The 18,546-nt window shown below is 37.6% G+C and overlaps 1 protein-coding gene across 2 annotated transcripts in view; it reads left to right on the plus strand.

Moving 5' to 3' along the window:
* Positions 1–16,831, plus strand: part of BUB1B (BUB1 mitotic checkpoint serine/threonine kinase B) — a 49,331-nt gene extending 32,500 nt beyond the window's left edge. Inside the window, exons 11-23 of one of the 2 annotated variants that reach the window (XM_028119468.2) lie at positions 708–823; positions 1,531–1,577; positions 2,847–2,907; positions 3,029–3,134; positions 5,130–5,404; positions 6,986–7,140; positions 7,414–7,554; positions 8,038–8,138; positions 10,163–10,312; positions 12,234–12,376; positions 13,851–14,022; positions 14,823–14,929; positions 16,287–16,831. In XM_028119468.2, the coding sequence (XP_027975269.2) occupies positions 708–823; positions 1,531–1,577; positions 2,847–2,907; positions 3,029–3,134; positions 5,130–5,404; positions 6,986–7,140; positions 7,414–7,554; positions 8,038–8,138; positions 10,163–10,312; positions 12,234–12,376; positions 13,851–14,022; positions 14,823–14,929; positions 16,287–16,518 (1,806 nt within the window). In that variant the 3' untranslated portion in view covers positions 16,519–16,831. The remainder of the gene's footprint in view (positions 1–707; positions 824–1,530; positions 1,578–2,846; positions 2,908–3,028; positions 3,135–5,129; positions 5,405–6,985; positions 7,141–7,413; positions 7,555–8,037; positions 8,139–10,162; positions 10,313–12,233; positions 12,377–13,850; positions 14,023–14,822; positions 14,930–16,286) is intronic. The other variant, XM_028119469.2, reaches the window with a different exon arrangement.
* The last annotated feature ends 1,715 nt before the right edge of the window (positions 16,832–18,546 follow it).

Genomic DNA, 18,546 nt, shown 5'->3' on the forward strand with positions numbered 1-18,546 from the left:
TTCTCTCTCTCTCTTTTTTTTTTTTTTTTTTTTAAAGATTTATTTATTTATTTTAGAGAGAGATTGTGTGCAAGCAGGGAGAAGGGCAGAGGGTATCATGCAGGGCTCCATCTCATGCCCTGAGATCATCACCTGAGCTGAAACCAAGAGTCACACACTTAACCGTGCCACCCAGATGCCCCCATTTCTCTTTTTTTTTAACACAGAAAACTATACTTACTGAAACAAAGTTAAATAATATAAAAGCGTAGAAGATAAAAATCCTCCCAACCCCCATTCAGAGTTTCTGGTAGTTTCATAGCTATTAGTGGCAACAAAGTCCAGCAGGAGAGTAGTTTAACAAGTGACCTCAAATGGAACTTGTGTCACTAGAAGTGATGCAATTTATTGACATCTTAGTTAGACTCTAAACCATTGTTTTATAACTTCTGGACTTTAGCTTTTTATTCTAGTCATGTTGCATTGAAATGGGGTCACCCAAAGAAATTTGGTATATGCTTGGCACTGCTCAGTTGAGTACAACAGAAACGGTTTATCCTAGGAATGTAAATTATTAGAAAGAACTTTTATAGTATAGATATTTTATATGGTTAGTGGGTATCTAGGTGAAGAGTATAGTAAACCTAATTTTGGAACTAAAGCTTGAAAATAGGTAGGATTTTTTAGATAGGAGAGACACATTGATTTTGTTTCTTTAATGCAAATAGCAAGAAGAGAAGATGCCTACAAAGGAGACAGCTGAACTGCAAATTGCTTTGGAGGCTCAGGAAATACCAGGAATGGCTCTATCCAATTCTGTTTGTCCAGGAAACTCTTGTGCCAGGTAGGACTGCATTGGTGGGAGGGATGATGCTTATAGGAGGGCACTTAGAACCAACCTGAAGTCTTTTATAATATTAAGACTTAATGTTTGCAAGTCTCTGTCACAACATAAGCTCTGATACTGATGAGGTAAGACAAGGTACTGACATTTTTCCGTTAAAAAAAATACATGTTTCTTACAGAATCAATCAAATATAATTTTTAAATTAAAAACAAAATTTTTTAAAGTAGCCTTCATGCCTAGCATGGAGCCCAACATGGGGCTTGAACTCACGACCCTGAGATTAAGACCAGAGCCGAGATCAAGAGTCAGAGACTTAACCGACTGAGCCACCCAGTCACTCCTCAAATATAATTTTTTAAAGATAAAACCACCCATTTTTTACCACCAAGAGATTACTGCTATTAACATAAGTATATCCTTATGTGTTCTGTTTTTTGTTTTATTTGATAAAAATGAGAGTTTGCCATTTTATAATCTGCTTATACTGTTAATGTTATAACATCTATTATCAAATATACTTCTATAACAATTTTAATGACTGAAGGTTCGATCTTCTTAAAGAATGTGGATTGACAAGACTAGAATTTTTTTTTATCTAGAGTGAAGAAGATTATATTTAATGGAAAAGCCTCTTGGACTTATAAGAATTAAATAATTCTTTTTGTGGGTACTTAGGACATGTTTTAAAATAAGTTTCTTTACAGGGAGACTTCACTTGCAGAAAACTTTTGGCAAGAACCTCATTCTAAAGGTGAGTTGTATTTGACAATGTCATGAAAAACTTACCAGTAACAAACACATTATGTAATATGTGGTAAATATTTTTCTTAATTATGGTAAAGGGAGTTGTAAGAAGACAGAGGGGAACTAAGAGATTATCATATCTTTGAATCATGGAATTCAGTTATAAGCATATGATTTGAGATAGGATAGGCATTTAAAAGAGTATTTTTGTAAGATTCCTCAGTGCTTTGAAATGTTTAGTTTAAATATAAATTTAAATTTATATTAACTACCAAATACTATCTTCCACCTTAGCAGTGTACACTGAGCTAAACCTATCAGTAGTATCCAGCAGCCAAGAAAGTAGTTTTTCAGAAGAAAGAAAAAATGTCTAAAACTAAAGCTATATAGGGGCACCTGGGTGGCTCAGATGGTTAAGCGTCTGCCTTCAGCTCAGGTCATGATCCCAGGGTCCTGGGATGGAGCCCTGCATTGGGCTCTCTGCTCAGCGGGAAGCCTGCTTCTCCCACTGCCACTCCCCCTGCTTGTGCCCTCTCTCTCTCTATCTCTCAAATAAAATAAGTAAAATAAAATCAAATCTTAAAAACAACTAAAGCTATTTATACTCAGATTTATTCTTTTTTTTTTAAGATTTTATTTATTTATTTATTTATTTATTTTTTTTTTAAAGATTTATTTATTTATTCATGAGAGACAGAGAGAGAGAGAGAAGCAGAGGGAGAAGCAGGCTCCCAAGGAGCAGGGAGCCCGATGCGGGACTCGATCCCAGGACCCTGGGATCATGACCTGAGCCGAAGGCAGACGCTTAACCATCTGAGCCACCCAGGCGCCCTAAGATTTTATTTATTTATTTGACTGAGAGAGAGAGAGCAAGCAGGGGGAGTGGCAGGCAGAGGGAGAGGGAGAAGCAGGCTTCCCAGCTCCCCATGGAGCGGGGGAAGATTATGCTTTTTTGAACGAGTCTCTCTCTTTTAGAATTACATTCTGGAATATTTACAAATGAAGTGATATGATGTCTTAGATTTGCTTTAAGATAATTCAGAGTTGGGTTGGGTTTGGAAAGTAGTGGTAGTGGTGGGGAATAAAGTATGAGACACAATCATCCATGTTTAGATAACTTATTAAATGATCTCTACTTTTATATGTTTGAAATTGTTCATTATAAAGAACAGATTACCTTTCTGCTTCCAAACAGCACAGAATATTAATTGACCTAGATGTCTTGAAAAATAGGCATTTACTCTTAAGATCATCAACCTGTTCTCTTTTTCTATAGGTCCCAGTATACCTTTCTCCATTTTTGATGAGTTTCTTCTTACAGAAAAAAAAAATACCAGGTTTGAAGTTTTTTGTTTTGTTTTGATACTTAAAAGTCTTCTGTTATTATAAATGAGGATGCAATAAGGGTTACTGTTATCTATGTGAACAGAAAAATAAGTAGGGTATTTTTTTTTCCAGTCATCCTGCAGATCCCCCACGGGTTTTAGCCCAACGAAGACCTTTTGCAATTCTCAAGACTTCAGAAAGCATCAACTCAAATGAGGATGTGTCTCCAGATGTTTGTGTAAGGAACAGTATTCCTAAGTTAATATAAGCAGACTGATGAATTGTTTCATTCAATTCTCATAAAGTTCGGGTTAAAATTAAAATCACTGGCTTGGGGCGCCTGGGTGGTTCAGTCAGTTAAGTGTCTGCCTTTGCCTCGGGTCATGATCCCAGGGTCCTGGGATCGAGTCCTGCTTTGGCCTCTCTGCTCCGCGGGGAGTCTGCTTCTCCCTCTGCCTGTCACTCTGCCTACTTGTGCGCTCACTTTCTCTGTCAAATAAATAAATAAAATCTTAAAAATAAATAAATAAAAATAAAAACACTGGCTTAAAACTTAAGCACATGAAAAGATGATTAACGTCATTATTCATTAGAGAATGTAGATCCACAACCACAGTGAGATACTACTTCACATGCACTGTGATGGCTATAATCAAAGAAAATAACAAGTGTTGGTAAGGATGTGGAGAAATTAGAACGCTCATACAGGGTAGGGTTATAAAATGGTGCAGCCACTTTGGAAAACAGCTTAGTAGTCTCTCAAAATGTTAAACATAGAGTTACTATATGTATGACCTAGCAGTTCTCTCCTAGGTATATATCCAAGACCATTAAAAACATGTTTACATTTTTAAAAATACTGTACATGAATGATCATAGCAACATTATTTATGATAGCCAAAATATACTAGCATATATGCTATAATTTCACTTGTTATAAAACCCCTTATTTATTTATTATTATTTTTTTTTAAGTAGGCTCCACACCCAGCACGGAGCTTGAACTCATGACCCCAAGACCAAGAGTCATGTGCTCCACCAACTGAGCCAGCCAAATGACCCTAAAACCCCTTTTTTAAGTACATGCACTTAAATGTATGCATGTAACCTACCAGATGTGTATGGTAACAACCGTTGCCTCTGGGGAATAGTAATTGGAGGGGAGATAGGGGTCAAGTGCCAGAGGGAGACTTTTCCATTATATATCCTTTTCAACTAGTTGACTTTTTAAACCATATACATGTATTACTTTGTTTTTTGTTTTTTTTAAAGATTTTATTTTATTTTATTTTATTTTATTTTATATTTTATTTTATTTTATTATTTTATTTTATTTATTTTGACAGAGACCCAGCGAGAGAGGGAACACAAGCAGGGAGAGTGGGAGAGGGAGAAGCAGGCTCTCCGCAGAGCAGGGAGCCCGATGCGGGGCTTGATTCCAGGATCCTGGGATTATGACCCGAGCCGAAGGCATATGCTTAACAACTGAGCCACCCAGGCACCCCAACATGTATTACTTTGAAAGACAAAGGGGGGGCACCTGGGTGGCTGATTCAGTTAAGTGTCTGACTCTTGATTTCAGCTGAGGTCATGATTTCGGGGTCCTGGGGTGGAACCTCCTGTGTCAGGCTCCGCGTTCATCCAGGGAGTGTGCTTGAGATTCTCTCTCTCTCTTTGCTTCCTCCCCCTGCTTGCACATACACGGTCTCTAAAATAAATAAATAAATCTTTGAAAGACAAAGGAATATTTTAAAATTTTTCCATTTTTTTATACTTTGTATTCCATATTTTCTATTGTGACTGTGAATTATCTTTAAGAAATAAAATACAAATTCAATATTTGGTATAGAAGAAAACTTAAAAGCTAGGAGGATAGCAGATTATCAGAACATTTTCTAGGTCAAAGCCAGAAGAGAAATATTATTCCTCTAGTTCTTAGGTGAAATTGGTTGGGCAAAAAATCATTATCCAGTATTTTTCCTTTGTGTGGAGAATCCTCATAGTATATTTTTTTGATAATACATAGTTTGCTATTTTCATGATATAAAACTTTTTTCCTCAGATATTATGATGTGCTTTTTAAAATTATCTTTCCTAGAGATTCTAATATGCTACTTCTGTACCCTACATTGAAAATCACTTATCTAATGTTTGTCTCTCTGAGTAAAAAAGGTAGGTCCTCCATATTCTCACTGAAATATTTCAGCTGAACTTTATGTGTTTTTTATTTCAGGATGAATTTACAGGAATTGAGCCCTTGAGTGAGGATGCTATTATCACAGGTTTCAGGAATGTAACTATATGTCCTAACCCAGAAGACACTTGTGACTTCGCCAGAGCAGCTCGTTTTGTATCCACTCCTTTTCATGAGATAGTGTCCTTAAAGGATCTCCCTTCTGATCCGGAAAGACTGCTGCAGGAGGAGGATCTAGCTGTGAAGATCTCTGCGGACCAGCAGACTGCTTGTGGCACCATCTACAATCCAACTCTCAGCGTCAAGAAGCTCAGGTGATTGTAGGTTGCACACACCAGATTGTTTGAGTGATCTCTTACTCTGTGTGTGCTTGTCAGAGCGATCATTTATCAGGTTCTCACTACCTGCCAGGTACTGTGCTAAGTGCTTTACATGACAGTAGGACTCCCCCTGATAAAGTGGTGGTGGGATTTGGTAATTGATTTGAGTATGAGGGTTAGAAGAAGTAAATTTTGATGGTTATGAGACTGAGAGCGCCCGGAGGATTCTGGTGTCTTTGAGAAAACTTGGCAAAGTATACCTGATGGGGAGACAGGAGGCATTTTGTTTTTCCTTTAATATTACATTTTAAATAATGGTAAAATAGCTTGATACTAATTTCAGATAGGCAACTAGAAGTGTACTTTTTTTTTTTTAAGATTTTATTTATTTGAGAGAGAGAGCGATCATGAGCTTGGCGGGGGCGGGGAGGGTGGCGGGCAGAGGGAGAAGCAGAGTCCCTGCTAAGCAGGGAGCCGGATGTGGGACTCGATCCCACGACCCTGGGATCATGACCTGAGCTGAAGGCAGACACTTAACCCACTGAGCCACCCAGGCGCCCAGAAGTGTACTTTTTTAAAGTATGTTTTAGGGGCTCCTGGGTGACTCAGTTAAGTATCTGACTCTTGATTTCAGCTCAGGTTATGATCTCAGGGTCATGAGATCAGGCCCCAGGTCAGGCTCCATGCTTAGCGTGGAGTCTGCCTGAGATTCTCCCTCTGCCTGTGTCCCTCCCCCTGCTCTCTCTCTTTCTCTCTCTCTCAAAAATAAATAAATAGATAGATAAAATCTTTATTTTTTTTAAAGATTTTATTTATTTATTTGACAGAGAGAGAGAGAGAGACAATGAGAGAAGGGAACACAAGCAAGGGGAGTGGGAGAGGGAGAAGCAGGCTTCCTGCCAAGCAGGGAGCCCAATGCAGGGCTTGATACCAGGACCCTGGGATCATGACCTGAGCCGAAGGCAGACGCTTAATGGCTGAGCCACCCAGATGTCCGTAAATAAAATCTTCAAAAAAAAATAGTCTCTTTTAACGGAGAGGTGGAAATGAATAAAGAATGGTATGAAGGAATCGCATAGAATCTATATATTTAAAAGTTGGCTAAATGAATGTTGGTTTTAGGAATATTCTTTGATTTGCCAATTTGTGCTTTTAAAATTGCATTTTCAAATTTTTGTCCAATAAACTTTTTATCACATTTGCTTAGCATGTATTCACCTTGAGTGATTTGGGTTTCCCTTTTTCTTTCTTGATCTTTTCTTATTAAAGAGTAAAATGTCTAGAGAAAGGATAAACAAGAAAAAAGTTAGTATCTTAGTCAATGTTTCTCAGTAGTTTAGAATAGATGTAGATTAGGCATTTGCTATAGATTAGGTAAATAAAGCATAAATTTAGAAAATCTAATGCTGAGCATTGCCTGTCAACCAGGGTAGATAAATTCTGATTATGAATCTATATCTGTTTCAGGAAAATAATGGACTTTGAAAATTAGACTAATGAATATCAAATAAAATAACAAAGATAAAGTGATATATGTTATCCCTATGAGGACTGACTTATTTGTGGTTCTTTCAGCCCAATTATTGAAGACAGCCGCGAAGCCACACACTCCTCTGGGCTCTCGGGGTCTTCTGCCTCAGTTACAAGTTCCTCCTCCATCAGATGTCTTCAAATTCCTGAGAAACTGGAGCTTACTAATGAGACTGCAGGTAGCTTCATACATACCACTTGTAAGCAAACCTCTACCTCCATGTCTACTGAACACTTATTTATCTCAGCAAACTGAGCTATGTGGTTTTTTTCTATAGAAAAGTTCCCATAAATTGTGCAATTTCTAGAATGAATCGGTATTAACTGAACACCATAAAGACCTGAAGTAGATGAGTTTTGTTAGGTTAGCCGTGTTGATTGTGCAGTCCTGTGTTTTTTCCTCTCCTCTGTTTATAACACCCATTTTAGGTTTGGGGGGTGATGGGGTTTGTTGACTTTTTTTTTTCCCCCAGACAACCCTACTCAGTCACCCTGGTGTCCACAGTATCGCAGACAACTACTAAAATCTCTAATGGAGCTGAGGGCCTCTGCAGAGTTTTTTATAGAAGATAGACCAATGCCTAAGTTGGAAATAGAAAAGGAAATTGAATTGGGTAAGTATCATTGAACGCATGGGGTTTTTTTGTATGACACTATACAAGTAAGTGATTATTTGTACTTGAGCTTGATGCTTGAGCACAGTAAGTATTTTTAGATTAGAAGAAACAGCATTATAGGGGCACCTGGCTGGCTCAATCAGTAGAGCATGCAACTCTTGATCTCAGGGTCATAAGTTCAAGCCCCACATTGGGGGTAGAGTTTACTTAATTAAAACAAAACAAAAAAACTGATGTAAAAAAACAAATGAAAAAGAAACAGTATTATAGAGGTTGATACATTGATAAGTTCATGTCCTGGTAACAATATGGATTCTGTCTTCCCCTCTTTCAACTTTTAACAAAGGATTTTGAAAAGTATTCTAACTGACTGCTCACTGGCAGATATAAAGTACCTTTAGCCCTTAAACCAGGAGGTAAAAGCTAAGGTGCTGTACATATTCACAGTGATTTTTAAATGGAATCAAACCTTCTCAACAGGTAATGAAGATTATTGCATTAAACAAGAATACCTAATATGTGAAGATTACAGATTATTCTGGGTGACACCAAGAAACTCTGCAGAGTTAACCATAATAAAGGTGGGACTGATTCTTTGTCATTTCAGTTACCTTTTAAAAAAATAATGTGGGTTGAAGCAGTAACTATGGCCCCATGGTACCATCAAATCCTTTGAATAGTCCATAAGCTTCTTGATAGAAAAGTCGGTGAGACATCAAAAAATCACTCAGCATTATGTGCCAGGATCAGATATCAAAAAGGAGAGGCAATCGTGTAAATCTCTTAATATGTCCAAACATACTAAATATTCTATTAATTCTCTTTTTGAAGAAATATCCTGAAATTTTCTGGCCTGCTCCAATCTGGACAGATTACATTCTGGGACACACACACACACACCTTTTGACATTTCCATTCACCATTATCCTAGGGAATCACATTACCTCTTTCTTATGTTAGACGCCCAGTAATATTGGCTCCCATTTTTATTTCTTTTTGGTTTAAGCCCTCATATTTTAGTAGCCTCCCGAGAAAGGATGCATGGGATATAAATTTTTTTGAAACCTTTCATGTCAGAAAATTTTTTATTCCACATCTTTACTTGATTGGTAGTTTGGCTGGGTATTAGAATTCTAGGTTCAAAACTTTCTTTCCTTAGAATTTTGAAGATAAGGTTTATTATCTTCTGGCTTGTGGCCTTTCTTTTTAAAGTCTTTTGCCATTTTTTGTGTAAGACTATTTTTCCCTCTCCCTGAATCCTTGTAGAATCTTCTTCTGTTTATCCCCAGAATTGTCCCAGTATTCTGAAATTCCACAAATACATGTTTTGGTGAAAATCTATTATTGCCCATATGCTAGACACTGGATAGCCATTTCAACGTGGAACTCCTTCAGTTTTGAGAAATTTTCTTCAAAGAATAAATTATTTCTTCTTTTCAGTCTTCTGTTCTCTCCTTCTAGAATTCCTTTTATTAGGATATGGGGTGTCTTAGAGATCCTTTAAAAATCTTATCTTTTTTTCTCCTTTTCTATCTCTTTGTCTTTTTGCTTTACTTTCTGCAATGTTTTGTCAACTTTATTTTCAGACTTGTTACTGGGTTTTTCATTTCTTTTGTCGTGCATTTGATTTGCCAGAGCTCTTTTTTATTCTCAGAATTTTCTTCTTTATAACATTCTGCACTTCATTTCAAAGATGGAATATTCTTTATTTCTCTGTGTGTATTTATGATGCTTTAAACTTTTTATCTTCCTGCATCATCTGTTTCCTTTTGTCTGTTTTGAGCTCTGTCTTTCATATTAGAGGCTTTCTTCAAGTCTTTGACTCTCTATTCATATTTAAGTGTGGGACTCTAAAAGCTAATTGAAAGCTCTGTGTATACAGGACCTGGACAGCTGTTGGGCCTCACTGTAAGAAGATCTTGCTTAGCCATTCAATAAAAGGCCTCAATCTTTGAGGTCTTTTCTTTTGAGCTGATCAGATCCTTCAGAGAAAACTTCTAGTATCTTTTCTGGAGCATATGATCCTGGTTGCTAGCTTCTTGGAAGCTAAGTGGGAAAATTAGTCTGGAGACTAGAGGGGCAGACAGGTGCATCTTAACATTTGATGTATAAACTACCCCCCAACCCTGGTTAACAGTGCCTGGCGACCTCTAGCCCAGAGCCCTTCTGCTTTATACTTTCTAAGGGTAAACTTCTGGTCTTCTAGAATGGAGGAGAGGCAGGGGAATCTGGGGTTTAACTTTCTCCTTAATATAGTTCAATCACTCCTGTGGTAGCCCCACCTCTACCCTTCTCTAGGTAATTGGTGCCATCAGTTTTATACTGTGGGGAGATGGTCTTGTACTGTAAATTTGGTTGTTCTCAGCTTTCTCTACTGCTAGAATCAGCTTTCCTTGGTGAGCTAAGTGGATTGTTACCTCTTACTGTTCTCTTTCCAGCTTCCAGAATTTGTTGCTGCTATGTTTTTTATTATAGATTTATGACTTTTAAAACATTCCTTTACTATTATTTCTGTTGGGGTATCATAAAGGCTGGAGGGAATGTTTTCAACCTGCCAGCCATAACCAGAGATTCTAATAGCTTTTATTTTTAAAATTTCTTACAGGTATCAGCTCAACCTGTCCCATGGGACTTTTATATCAACCTCAAGTTAAAAGAACGTTTAAATGAGGAGTATGATCATTTATGCAGCTGTTACCAGTACCAAGATGGTTGTATTATTTGGCACCAGTATATAAACTGCTTCACCCTTCAGGTTTGAATAATATAAAAGCATATCATTTAAAGTCCTTAAATAGAGAGTTTGTGCTCCATTTAGCAAGGGAATTTAGTGCAAGATTCCTGCTAACCTTCTAGAAATAGACCAATTAAATTATAAACTAAAAGCATTGATCATTTTCCTTTCCCAAGTTGTTTTGACCAAAAACTTCTTTGGTATTTTTTTTTTAACTTTTTATTATGTCAATTTTCTTTTTCTTTTCTTTTTTAAAAAAATTTATTTACATAATCTCTATACCCAAGAAAGATGGGGCTCGAACTCACGACCCTGAGGCCAAGAGTCACACACTCTACTGACTGAGCCAGCCAGGCACCCCTATTATGTCAGTTTGCAAACATGGACAAAAATAGACAGAATTGTGCAATGACCCAGTCATCTAACTATGTTCATCATCAGCTCATGGCCACTCTTATGTTAAATTCCTGGTGTGATAATTCCAATATTCTTTCCATGTCTGGTTTTGATATTTGCTTTGTCTCTTCAAATTGTGTCTTTTTTAAAGATTTATTTATTTGAGAGAGAGCACATGCACGTGTGTGAGTGGGAGGAGGGGCAGAGGGAGCGAATCTCAAGCAGACTCCCTGCTGAGCCCAGAGCCTGAGGCGGGGCTCCATCTCACCACCCATGAGATCATGACCTGAGCCAAAACCAAGAATCAACACTTAACTGACTGAGCCACCCAGGCGCCCCTAATTTTTCCTGATAGCCAGACATGAAGTACTGGGTAAAAGGAATTGCTATAAATAGGCCTTTAATAATGTGGTGATAAGGTGTGAAGGGAAGGAAAGCATTGCATAATTCTGTGCTTTATGTTCTTTTATAGTGAGCCTATGCCTCTGGACTGCACCTCAAGTATTTCTCTTCCCTTAGGTGGGACATGATGGCTAGAGTGGGCTGGAGTTGGGTATTTCCTTCCCCAGGTCAAGTAGGCTCAGATAATACTCTAGCAGGTTAGTCTCCAGTTAACTAGTTTCTCCTGACGACAGAGCTTTTTAAGAACAGAGTGCTCTGCCCTGTTTCAAAATGGTTCCTCTCTCCCTCCACCTCTAGAAGCACAAGGAGCATTTTTCTCCAACATTTGCTGTGAGAACCTGATCTAGCTCCTAGACATAAAACTCACAGAAGTGTGAGGAACCCCCTCCACCACCACCACCATGCGTATAGATCCTAGAAGAGTTGATTTTTCAGTCTGTTCAGCTTTTTATTTGTTAGGTAGGACAGAGTGGCAACTTTCAAACTCTTTACATAAGGAATGGTCTATTTTTGCTACTCTTGTTTTATCTATGCTATCTCCCAGTAGATTATTTTTAGAACCCAAACACAATATATCATTTTATTCTTAGGAATGTTCTTTTTTTTTTTTTTAAGATTTTATTTATCTGAGAGAGAGAGAATGTGTGCATGCGTGTGCGTGCCAAGGAAGGGGAGGAGCAGAGAGGGAGGGAGGGAGACAGACTCTGTGCTGAGTGTGGAGTCTAATGCAGGGCTTGATCCCAGAACCCTGAGATCATGACCTGAGCCAAAAGCAAGAGTTGGCCGCTCAACTGACTGAGCCACCCAGGTGCCCCTGGAATGTTCTTAAGAGGTGTTGTTGCATATTTTGATGGTAATATGAATTTTCTAAAAAGGTTGGAATGAGGGTATTTTGAAACTACCATTTATAGAGCACCTATTATGGTCCTGGCTAATCCTCGATGCTCTTCATCCCTTATTTCAATAAATCCTTATAGTCTTAGAGGAGAGCAGTGTTGTTAGAACTGGGACGAAGACCCAGCCTGTGAAAGAGCCAGATCCTAGTAGAGAACAAGGAGTACAAAGCGGCAGGTGGCAAGGTACTGGGTGTAAGTACAGTCACCGCAACTTAAGAAATAGTGAATTTTCTGTCCTTTGTTTCTAGGATCTTCTTGAACACAGTGAACTTATTACCCATGAAATAATAGTGTTGGTTATTTATAACCTTTTGACAATAGTGGAGAAATTGCACAGAGCAGAAATAGTCCATGGTGACTTGAGTCCGAGGAGTCTGATTCTTAGAAACAGGTTGGTCCTTTTCATTCTCTTAAAATTCTGTCAACTTTCTCTTAAAATATGGACAGTTTCCATTTCCTTTTGCCTCTCGATAAGTGCCATATTGAGGAACACAGTATGTTAAAGTATTTGCCATCTAAAAGTCAATAATCAAGGGGAATAATTTAAAAGAGTTCAAAGAAAAAAATACATTGAGGAAATACATTAATTCAGAAAAAAAAATTGACCACTCTGAGTATTGTGATGATTCCTGGCAAGAAGAGATATAAAATATGAAGATTTGGAGGACTGTGAAATAGATTGTGTAGTCTTTCTTTGAGTGGGACCAGTGCGGATCGAGTGAGGATGCTAGCAAAACCAAGGCACTTCTGTTTCAAAACCAAAGCTTAAGTCAGGCCAAATTGAGGTAATTGCCAAGAGAAGTGGCTAAACCAGAGTGCAAATGCAAACTATGCCAAGAAAAAGGGCTTAGTGTTCAAATTAAACCCCGTTTAGCCATCAAATGCAAGGGGTGAACACAGAGCAGCAAATAAATAGTTTTATGATGGCCAAAAAATGTTGTATCTTGTGCTATGGAAAAATGGGAGCAATTGTAAATTTTAAAGTAAAATATATCATTCTGTGCTGTGGAGGTATGTGATGCGACTAGTCAAAGCCTATATTTAAAAATATAGCATCTATCACTGATACTAATCAGGGATTTGAGGGAACTGAGGAAAGCAGAGACAAGGAACATAAAAATCATTCATTCTTTTCTCTCACATATATAGTTATATGTCTCCTTGGAGAGTAGCTTTATTGCATGGGATAGATAAATCCAAGGAAAATATAATTAATAGTGAGTTAGTGTTATTAGGTTTTCTTTTGTTTGTTTGTTTTGGGGGTTAGTAAATAATGGTTTGCATTACAGATAAGAGTAAGAGAGAATATGGTGTTCGTTTAATAAAAACAGGATAGTTTATAGTATAGGTGGCATCTTACACAAAAACAGCCTTATTGTTATTTCAGTTAAACTCTTGAGAAGGAGGAATCTGAATGACACTTGGAAAGCCTAATCTATAGTAGTGAACAAGAAAGGCTATGACATCTATAAAAGCTTAATTTCTTCCATAATTCTCATCAGTGTGTAAATCATTGCTGTTATCCATATTGGTGTGTCTAGTATAAGACAGAGGCTTGTACTCTACTTCCAATACTTGTTTTATATAATAAATATAATATGATAAATATTCTGTGGTGGCTGTACATTATGGTTTAAATATCCTTGTGTCACTAGGCTAATCTCAACATTCCCCACTTAGCTGGACACTGCCAGGGCTCTTACAGTTGCATTTTCATAGCTAGCCACTGGAGGGAGCTGTTGGTATAGCTAAGACACACCTGCAATACCTTTTTTTTTCTTTTTTTTCTCTTTTTTTTAAAGAGCAGCTCTGCAGCTTCTTTCATGGCCTATTTTTATTATCTCTTTCTCTTAAATCTGGGCTAGAATCCACGATCCCTATGATTATAATAAGAATGATCAAGCTTTGAAGATAGTGGACTTTTCCTACAGTGTTGACCTCAGGGTGCAGCCTGATGTTTTTATCCTCAGCGGCTTTCGGACTGTACACATCCTGGAAGGACAAAAGATCCTGGCTAACTGTTCTTCTCCCTACCAGGTAAGTGTAAAACAAGACTGAGCAAACATGGAGAGGGTTTCTTAATCTCTTTCTTCCATAGATAAACCATGAAAGCTAGTGTTTACTGATATTGTCTCCCCTGGAATAGATGACCTAGTTTTCAAATTTCACCAAGTCAAGCAAAATATACCATTTTTCTGTCACAGCATTGAAGACTGTACACATACACGTGCAGACACATGACTAACTCAGTAACCTAAGTGTCAGGGCCATTTCTATCACTCATCTGTGTGATCTTTTGTAAGTAATTTTCTGTAATCTTTGCAAAATAAGGATAACAATCTGCTCTGTGTGTATCAGAATTGTTGTGAGGATTAAATGAAATAATGTATATAAAAAGAACGTTACAAGAGTAAAGTACTTTGTATGGTAGCGTTATATACAAAATCCCTTCTGACTCCTCTCTGGACGTTTGGCATTTGCTGATTGAAAATGTATCATGAACTTGAACTTGTCATGTGGACCACGTTTAGATTACAGCTAGAGTCCATGCACATTCAGTAGGTCTACAAATTTGAATTTGACAGTCCGTATATTTTTGTTCTTCAGGATAATTTTGTTCTCATCTTTTGTTCTTAAGGATAATTCCTAGAGTTAGCTCTATTGATCACTTCTTTGGGGAGCTTCTCCCTTTATGGTAAGGGTAGGGAACAGTCTACTAAAATGTATGTCATAAGATAAACTTAAACACTATAATAACTTTAAACTTTCTACATAAATAGATTGCCATGATAGTAGCAGAGAATTATTTTAGCTGATGGTGCTTTTTGTGATTTCAGGTAGATCTGTTTGGTATAGCAGATTTAGCACATTTACTATTGTTCAAGGAACACCTACAGGTCTTCTGGGATGGGTCCCTCTGGAAACTTAGCCAAAATATTTCTGAGTAAGTATTGGCGATTTCAGGGTCTTTGCCTATCCAGATAATTTTCTCTTACTCTTGGGTGCCCTCTGCTTGGGCAGCCTTAGTTTTGTTAGTCCAAATGCCATGATTCCATTAATTTCAACCAGTTTTCACTAGAGTGTCAGTGGAGCATCTAGTGCAGAACAAAGGAATTGCAAATTAAAAATAATCAAACTATTCAGACTTCAGGACATCATTCTGGACCTAGATGTATCCTATAGACTGTGACTGGTACAGAAGCCTCTCATTCTAGAAGTGTTAATAGAAACATTTTGTGAGAATAATTTTATAATCAACTGATGTTAGTCTTATACCTCTTTTTAATAGCTATTGTTATCAAAGTTAACAAGCATCTCTTGAGAATTGAATTTCTAAATTATATACTAGTTTTAGGCTATTATTTATTTAATGAATGGGTAGAACCAAAGCAGAGAACTGAGTCTCCTCGGAGAAGTAAATGCTCCCTTAATAAGAGCTGCTTGGTCTCAGAACCGTAGTATTCCCTCAAGCCTACTTATAAAACTTATTAAATATCCCATGTTCTACTTTAGCTTATCATAACTAATAACTTCCCAGAATAAGCTCCCCATCTATCAACTTATTTGTATATTCTTTGGCTTAAAAAAAGAAAAAACAGTGTTGGGAATTTAACACCCCTTCTCCCAACAAGTGAATTGTATTTTTTTCTTTATTTAATTCAGAATTTGACCAGTCTTATTTGTCTCTGAAACATACTTTATTAAAAATAGGCTTTAAATATAATGTAAGACCTGTAGATAGATTCAGGTATCTCCAGTGGGCTGTGGTCCTAAGTGGGTTGAACACAAACAGAAACAGGTAGGGTCAGCTGGGGTTTCCTAACAACCCTACCTTCTACGATAATAGAAGCTTCTCTTATTTAAAAAACCAAAGAAGTTAAACATCATAGCAGTAGTTACTTCAGTCAAGCTTAGGATTCTCGGAGGACTATGAAGATAATAAGACTCTGGGCAGGGGGAAAAGGAGAACTGCAGTCTGTCTAATGACCTAGACTTTAGGGAAGTTAGAGGCGAGGAGCAAAATTCACTTGTCTTCCTTTTATAGAGCAGTGCTGCATCTTAGCACACAGAGGCAATGGTGCATTCGGATCAGAGACTCTCTCTTTACGTGCATTGTATTATGGCTCTCTGCTCTTTTTCACAGCTCCACCCTGGGCTTTGAAAGGATTACTTGAATGAGTTCTAACCCTAGACTTCTAGCTATTACCTTAAATCATTTAGTGCATATATGTACCACTGATTTAAATACAGAATTCTTTTATATGTCTAATCTTGATGGAAATGGTTTTATATATTTTTAGGCTAAAAGATGGTGAATTGTGGAGTAAATTCTTTGTACGGATTCTGAATGCCAGTGATGAGTCCACAGTGTCTGTTCTGAGGGAACTTGGAGCAGCAATGAGTGGGGTGTTTGACACCACTTTCCAAAATCACCTGAACAAAGCTTTGTGGAAGGTAGGGAAGTTAATCAGTCCCGGGGCTTTGCTCTTTCAGCAGGATAGGCAACCAAATCTCTCACAGATTCCTGCCTAAAACCAGTGGTTGTATTGTGGAACACTGGACCTGTGTATGCTGTAATTCAGTTTAGGACATGTTTAGATACACTACCAACACATTGCTACTTTTGAGTAAAGGTATATTTCTAGGTTAACTGGCATTTTCTGCATAGCGCTGTATCTATTCTTGGCCTTGTCTAACTAAGAAAGAAGTGTTTTATTCTTAATGGACTCCATATGAATGGGTACCTTATTGTCATTTAACACATTTGTCTCTACTTTTCCCTGTACATTTTTCTTTTGTAATCTGTGACATGTACACTTAGGATCACTATGTGTGTTTTTTTTGATCACTATGTATTTTTAAGTAATAAAATAGTATTTGTTAAATTTGTGCTTCTAACATCTCATCTACTTTTTGCCAACTAAGATAATAAATGGCTTGATTTCACAGACAGGAGCTGTTGTACCATGGAAATTTATATATCCTAGACATAGAACTGCCATGATAGAATCATAACAAGGCAGAATAGCCGACCATTCCTTTGGGTGTTCCTGACCTTCCACTAAGTGGTCTAGATTTAAAAGTAGATAAAATGATTTAATACAAGGCCAAATTTTCTTAAATTTCAAGTGGCGAAGTTGTTTGTTCTGATTCTATTTTAATATTTTCATTTTTTTATCCACCAAACCCTTTCATCTATTTATATAATCTCGTGGTGCTGCGGCTACTGGGTCTCTTGATTAGGACTGTGGCTGTTAAAAAGGAAGAGAAAAGGTTTTGAATGGGGTATAGCAACCTTTCAGAAATAGAACAATCACCATTCTACTACCTGCAGAATGACTTGGTGGGGCAAGAGTTAATAAAGGAATGGAAGGAAGTTTTGTTGATTGGAAGATTTGAAGAGAGAGAGGCCAGGATAAAAAGATAACTTGGAAGCACGTAATAATTTGGGAGAGACTAGATCTAGAAGAAGTATTAGATCCCCAAACGGAAGCATGGATTATACCTGGCTTTGGGCAGAGGGAGGAAAATTGGAAGAAAGAGGCAATGAAAATCATCTATTTCATATCCAAATATCAAAATTCTCAACTGTGCCTCCCTCCATTGCTGGTGCCTGATTTTTTTTTTTCTTTACTCTAGTTGTCACTGTTACTGCTCTAAGATTGCTGGAAAGCAGAAAATTCTAAGTATATCTCAACTAAAAATATTTAAGCATATATAGTTGATGCACTGAAATATGACTTGAGTCTGAAAGATAATCAACTTAGAAGTTTTTGTTCTTAACCAAAACACAACTTTTCAAACATTTTCACGTTTGCTTCTTGTACAACTGATTATGTAAAATTATATATCTGTATCTTTGCTGTAATTGAGCCCTTCTACCCCTCTGCTCTCCTCATTTCTCAGTCCACCGTTTCGACACATAAAACCCTTAGTCTGAGGATGAACAGTAAATTTAAATTCTTTCTTAACATAGGCTTAGCTATCAATTAGTGACTTCTTCAAGAACCTTGGCAGCAAGGCTGAAAAACCAGAGCTTTGTCTCTGAAAGTCAGCTCTGAGGAGAGGGAAGAGAATCTGGGGAAGTCCCTTTATCAGAGAACTTGCAACTGTTTTGCCACCTCTCCCTCCATTCCCCATCTCCTCCAACCCTGACCCTTCTCTGTAGAGGGAAGAAAACAGTTAGGACCTGTGACATCTTAGTTTCCTCTTTGCCTAGGCATAAAACCACAAAGTGGGCGTGCTTCCATTTCCCTTGTATTTTATGCTTGTTTGTCTTGGAAGAAGGAAGCCTCTGTTTTTTGGCAGAAGCTTCAAATGAGTCTTATTTCTTGTCTCACTAAGGCAGAAGTAGCATAACAATGGACCTGGCAGGGGAAACAGCTGAAAAGACAGGATTTTTACTTTTGTCTGAAAAGAGACCATGGAACATTATAGTGCCTCACCATTCACGAGGTCTGCACCCATCAATCTCCAGTACCACTGTTAGAGTCCTCGTCTTCCTGTGCCGCTTGAATAAGAAACCTTCCATCCAAGTCATAGTGCTCTGACTGATGCCAA

This window comes from Eumetopias jubatus, unplaced genomic scaffold (assembly GCF_037043125.1).
Source record: "Eumetopias jubatus isolate StellerSeaLion01/CBP00866 unplaced genomic scaffold, mEumJub1_p1.0 scaffold_7, whole genome shotgun sequence".
Taxonomy (NCBI): Eukaryota; Metazoa; Chordata; class Mammalia; order Carnivora; family Otariidae; genus Eumetopias; species Eumetopias jubatus.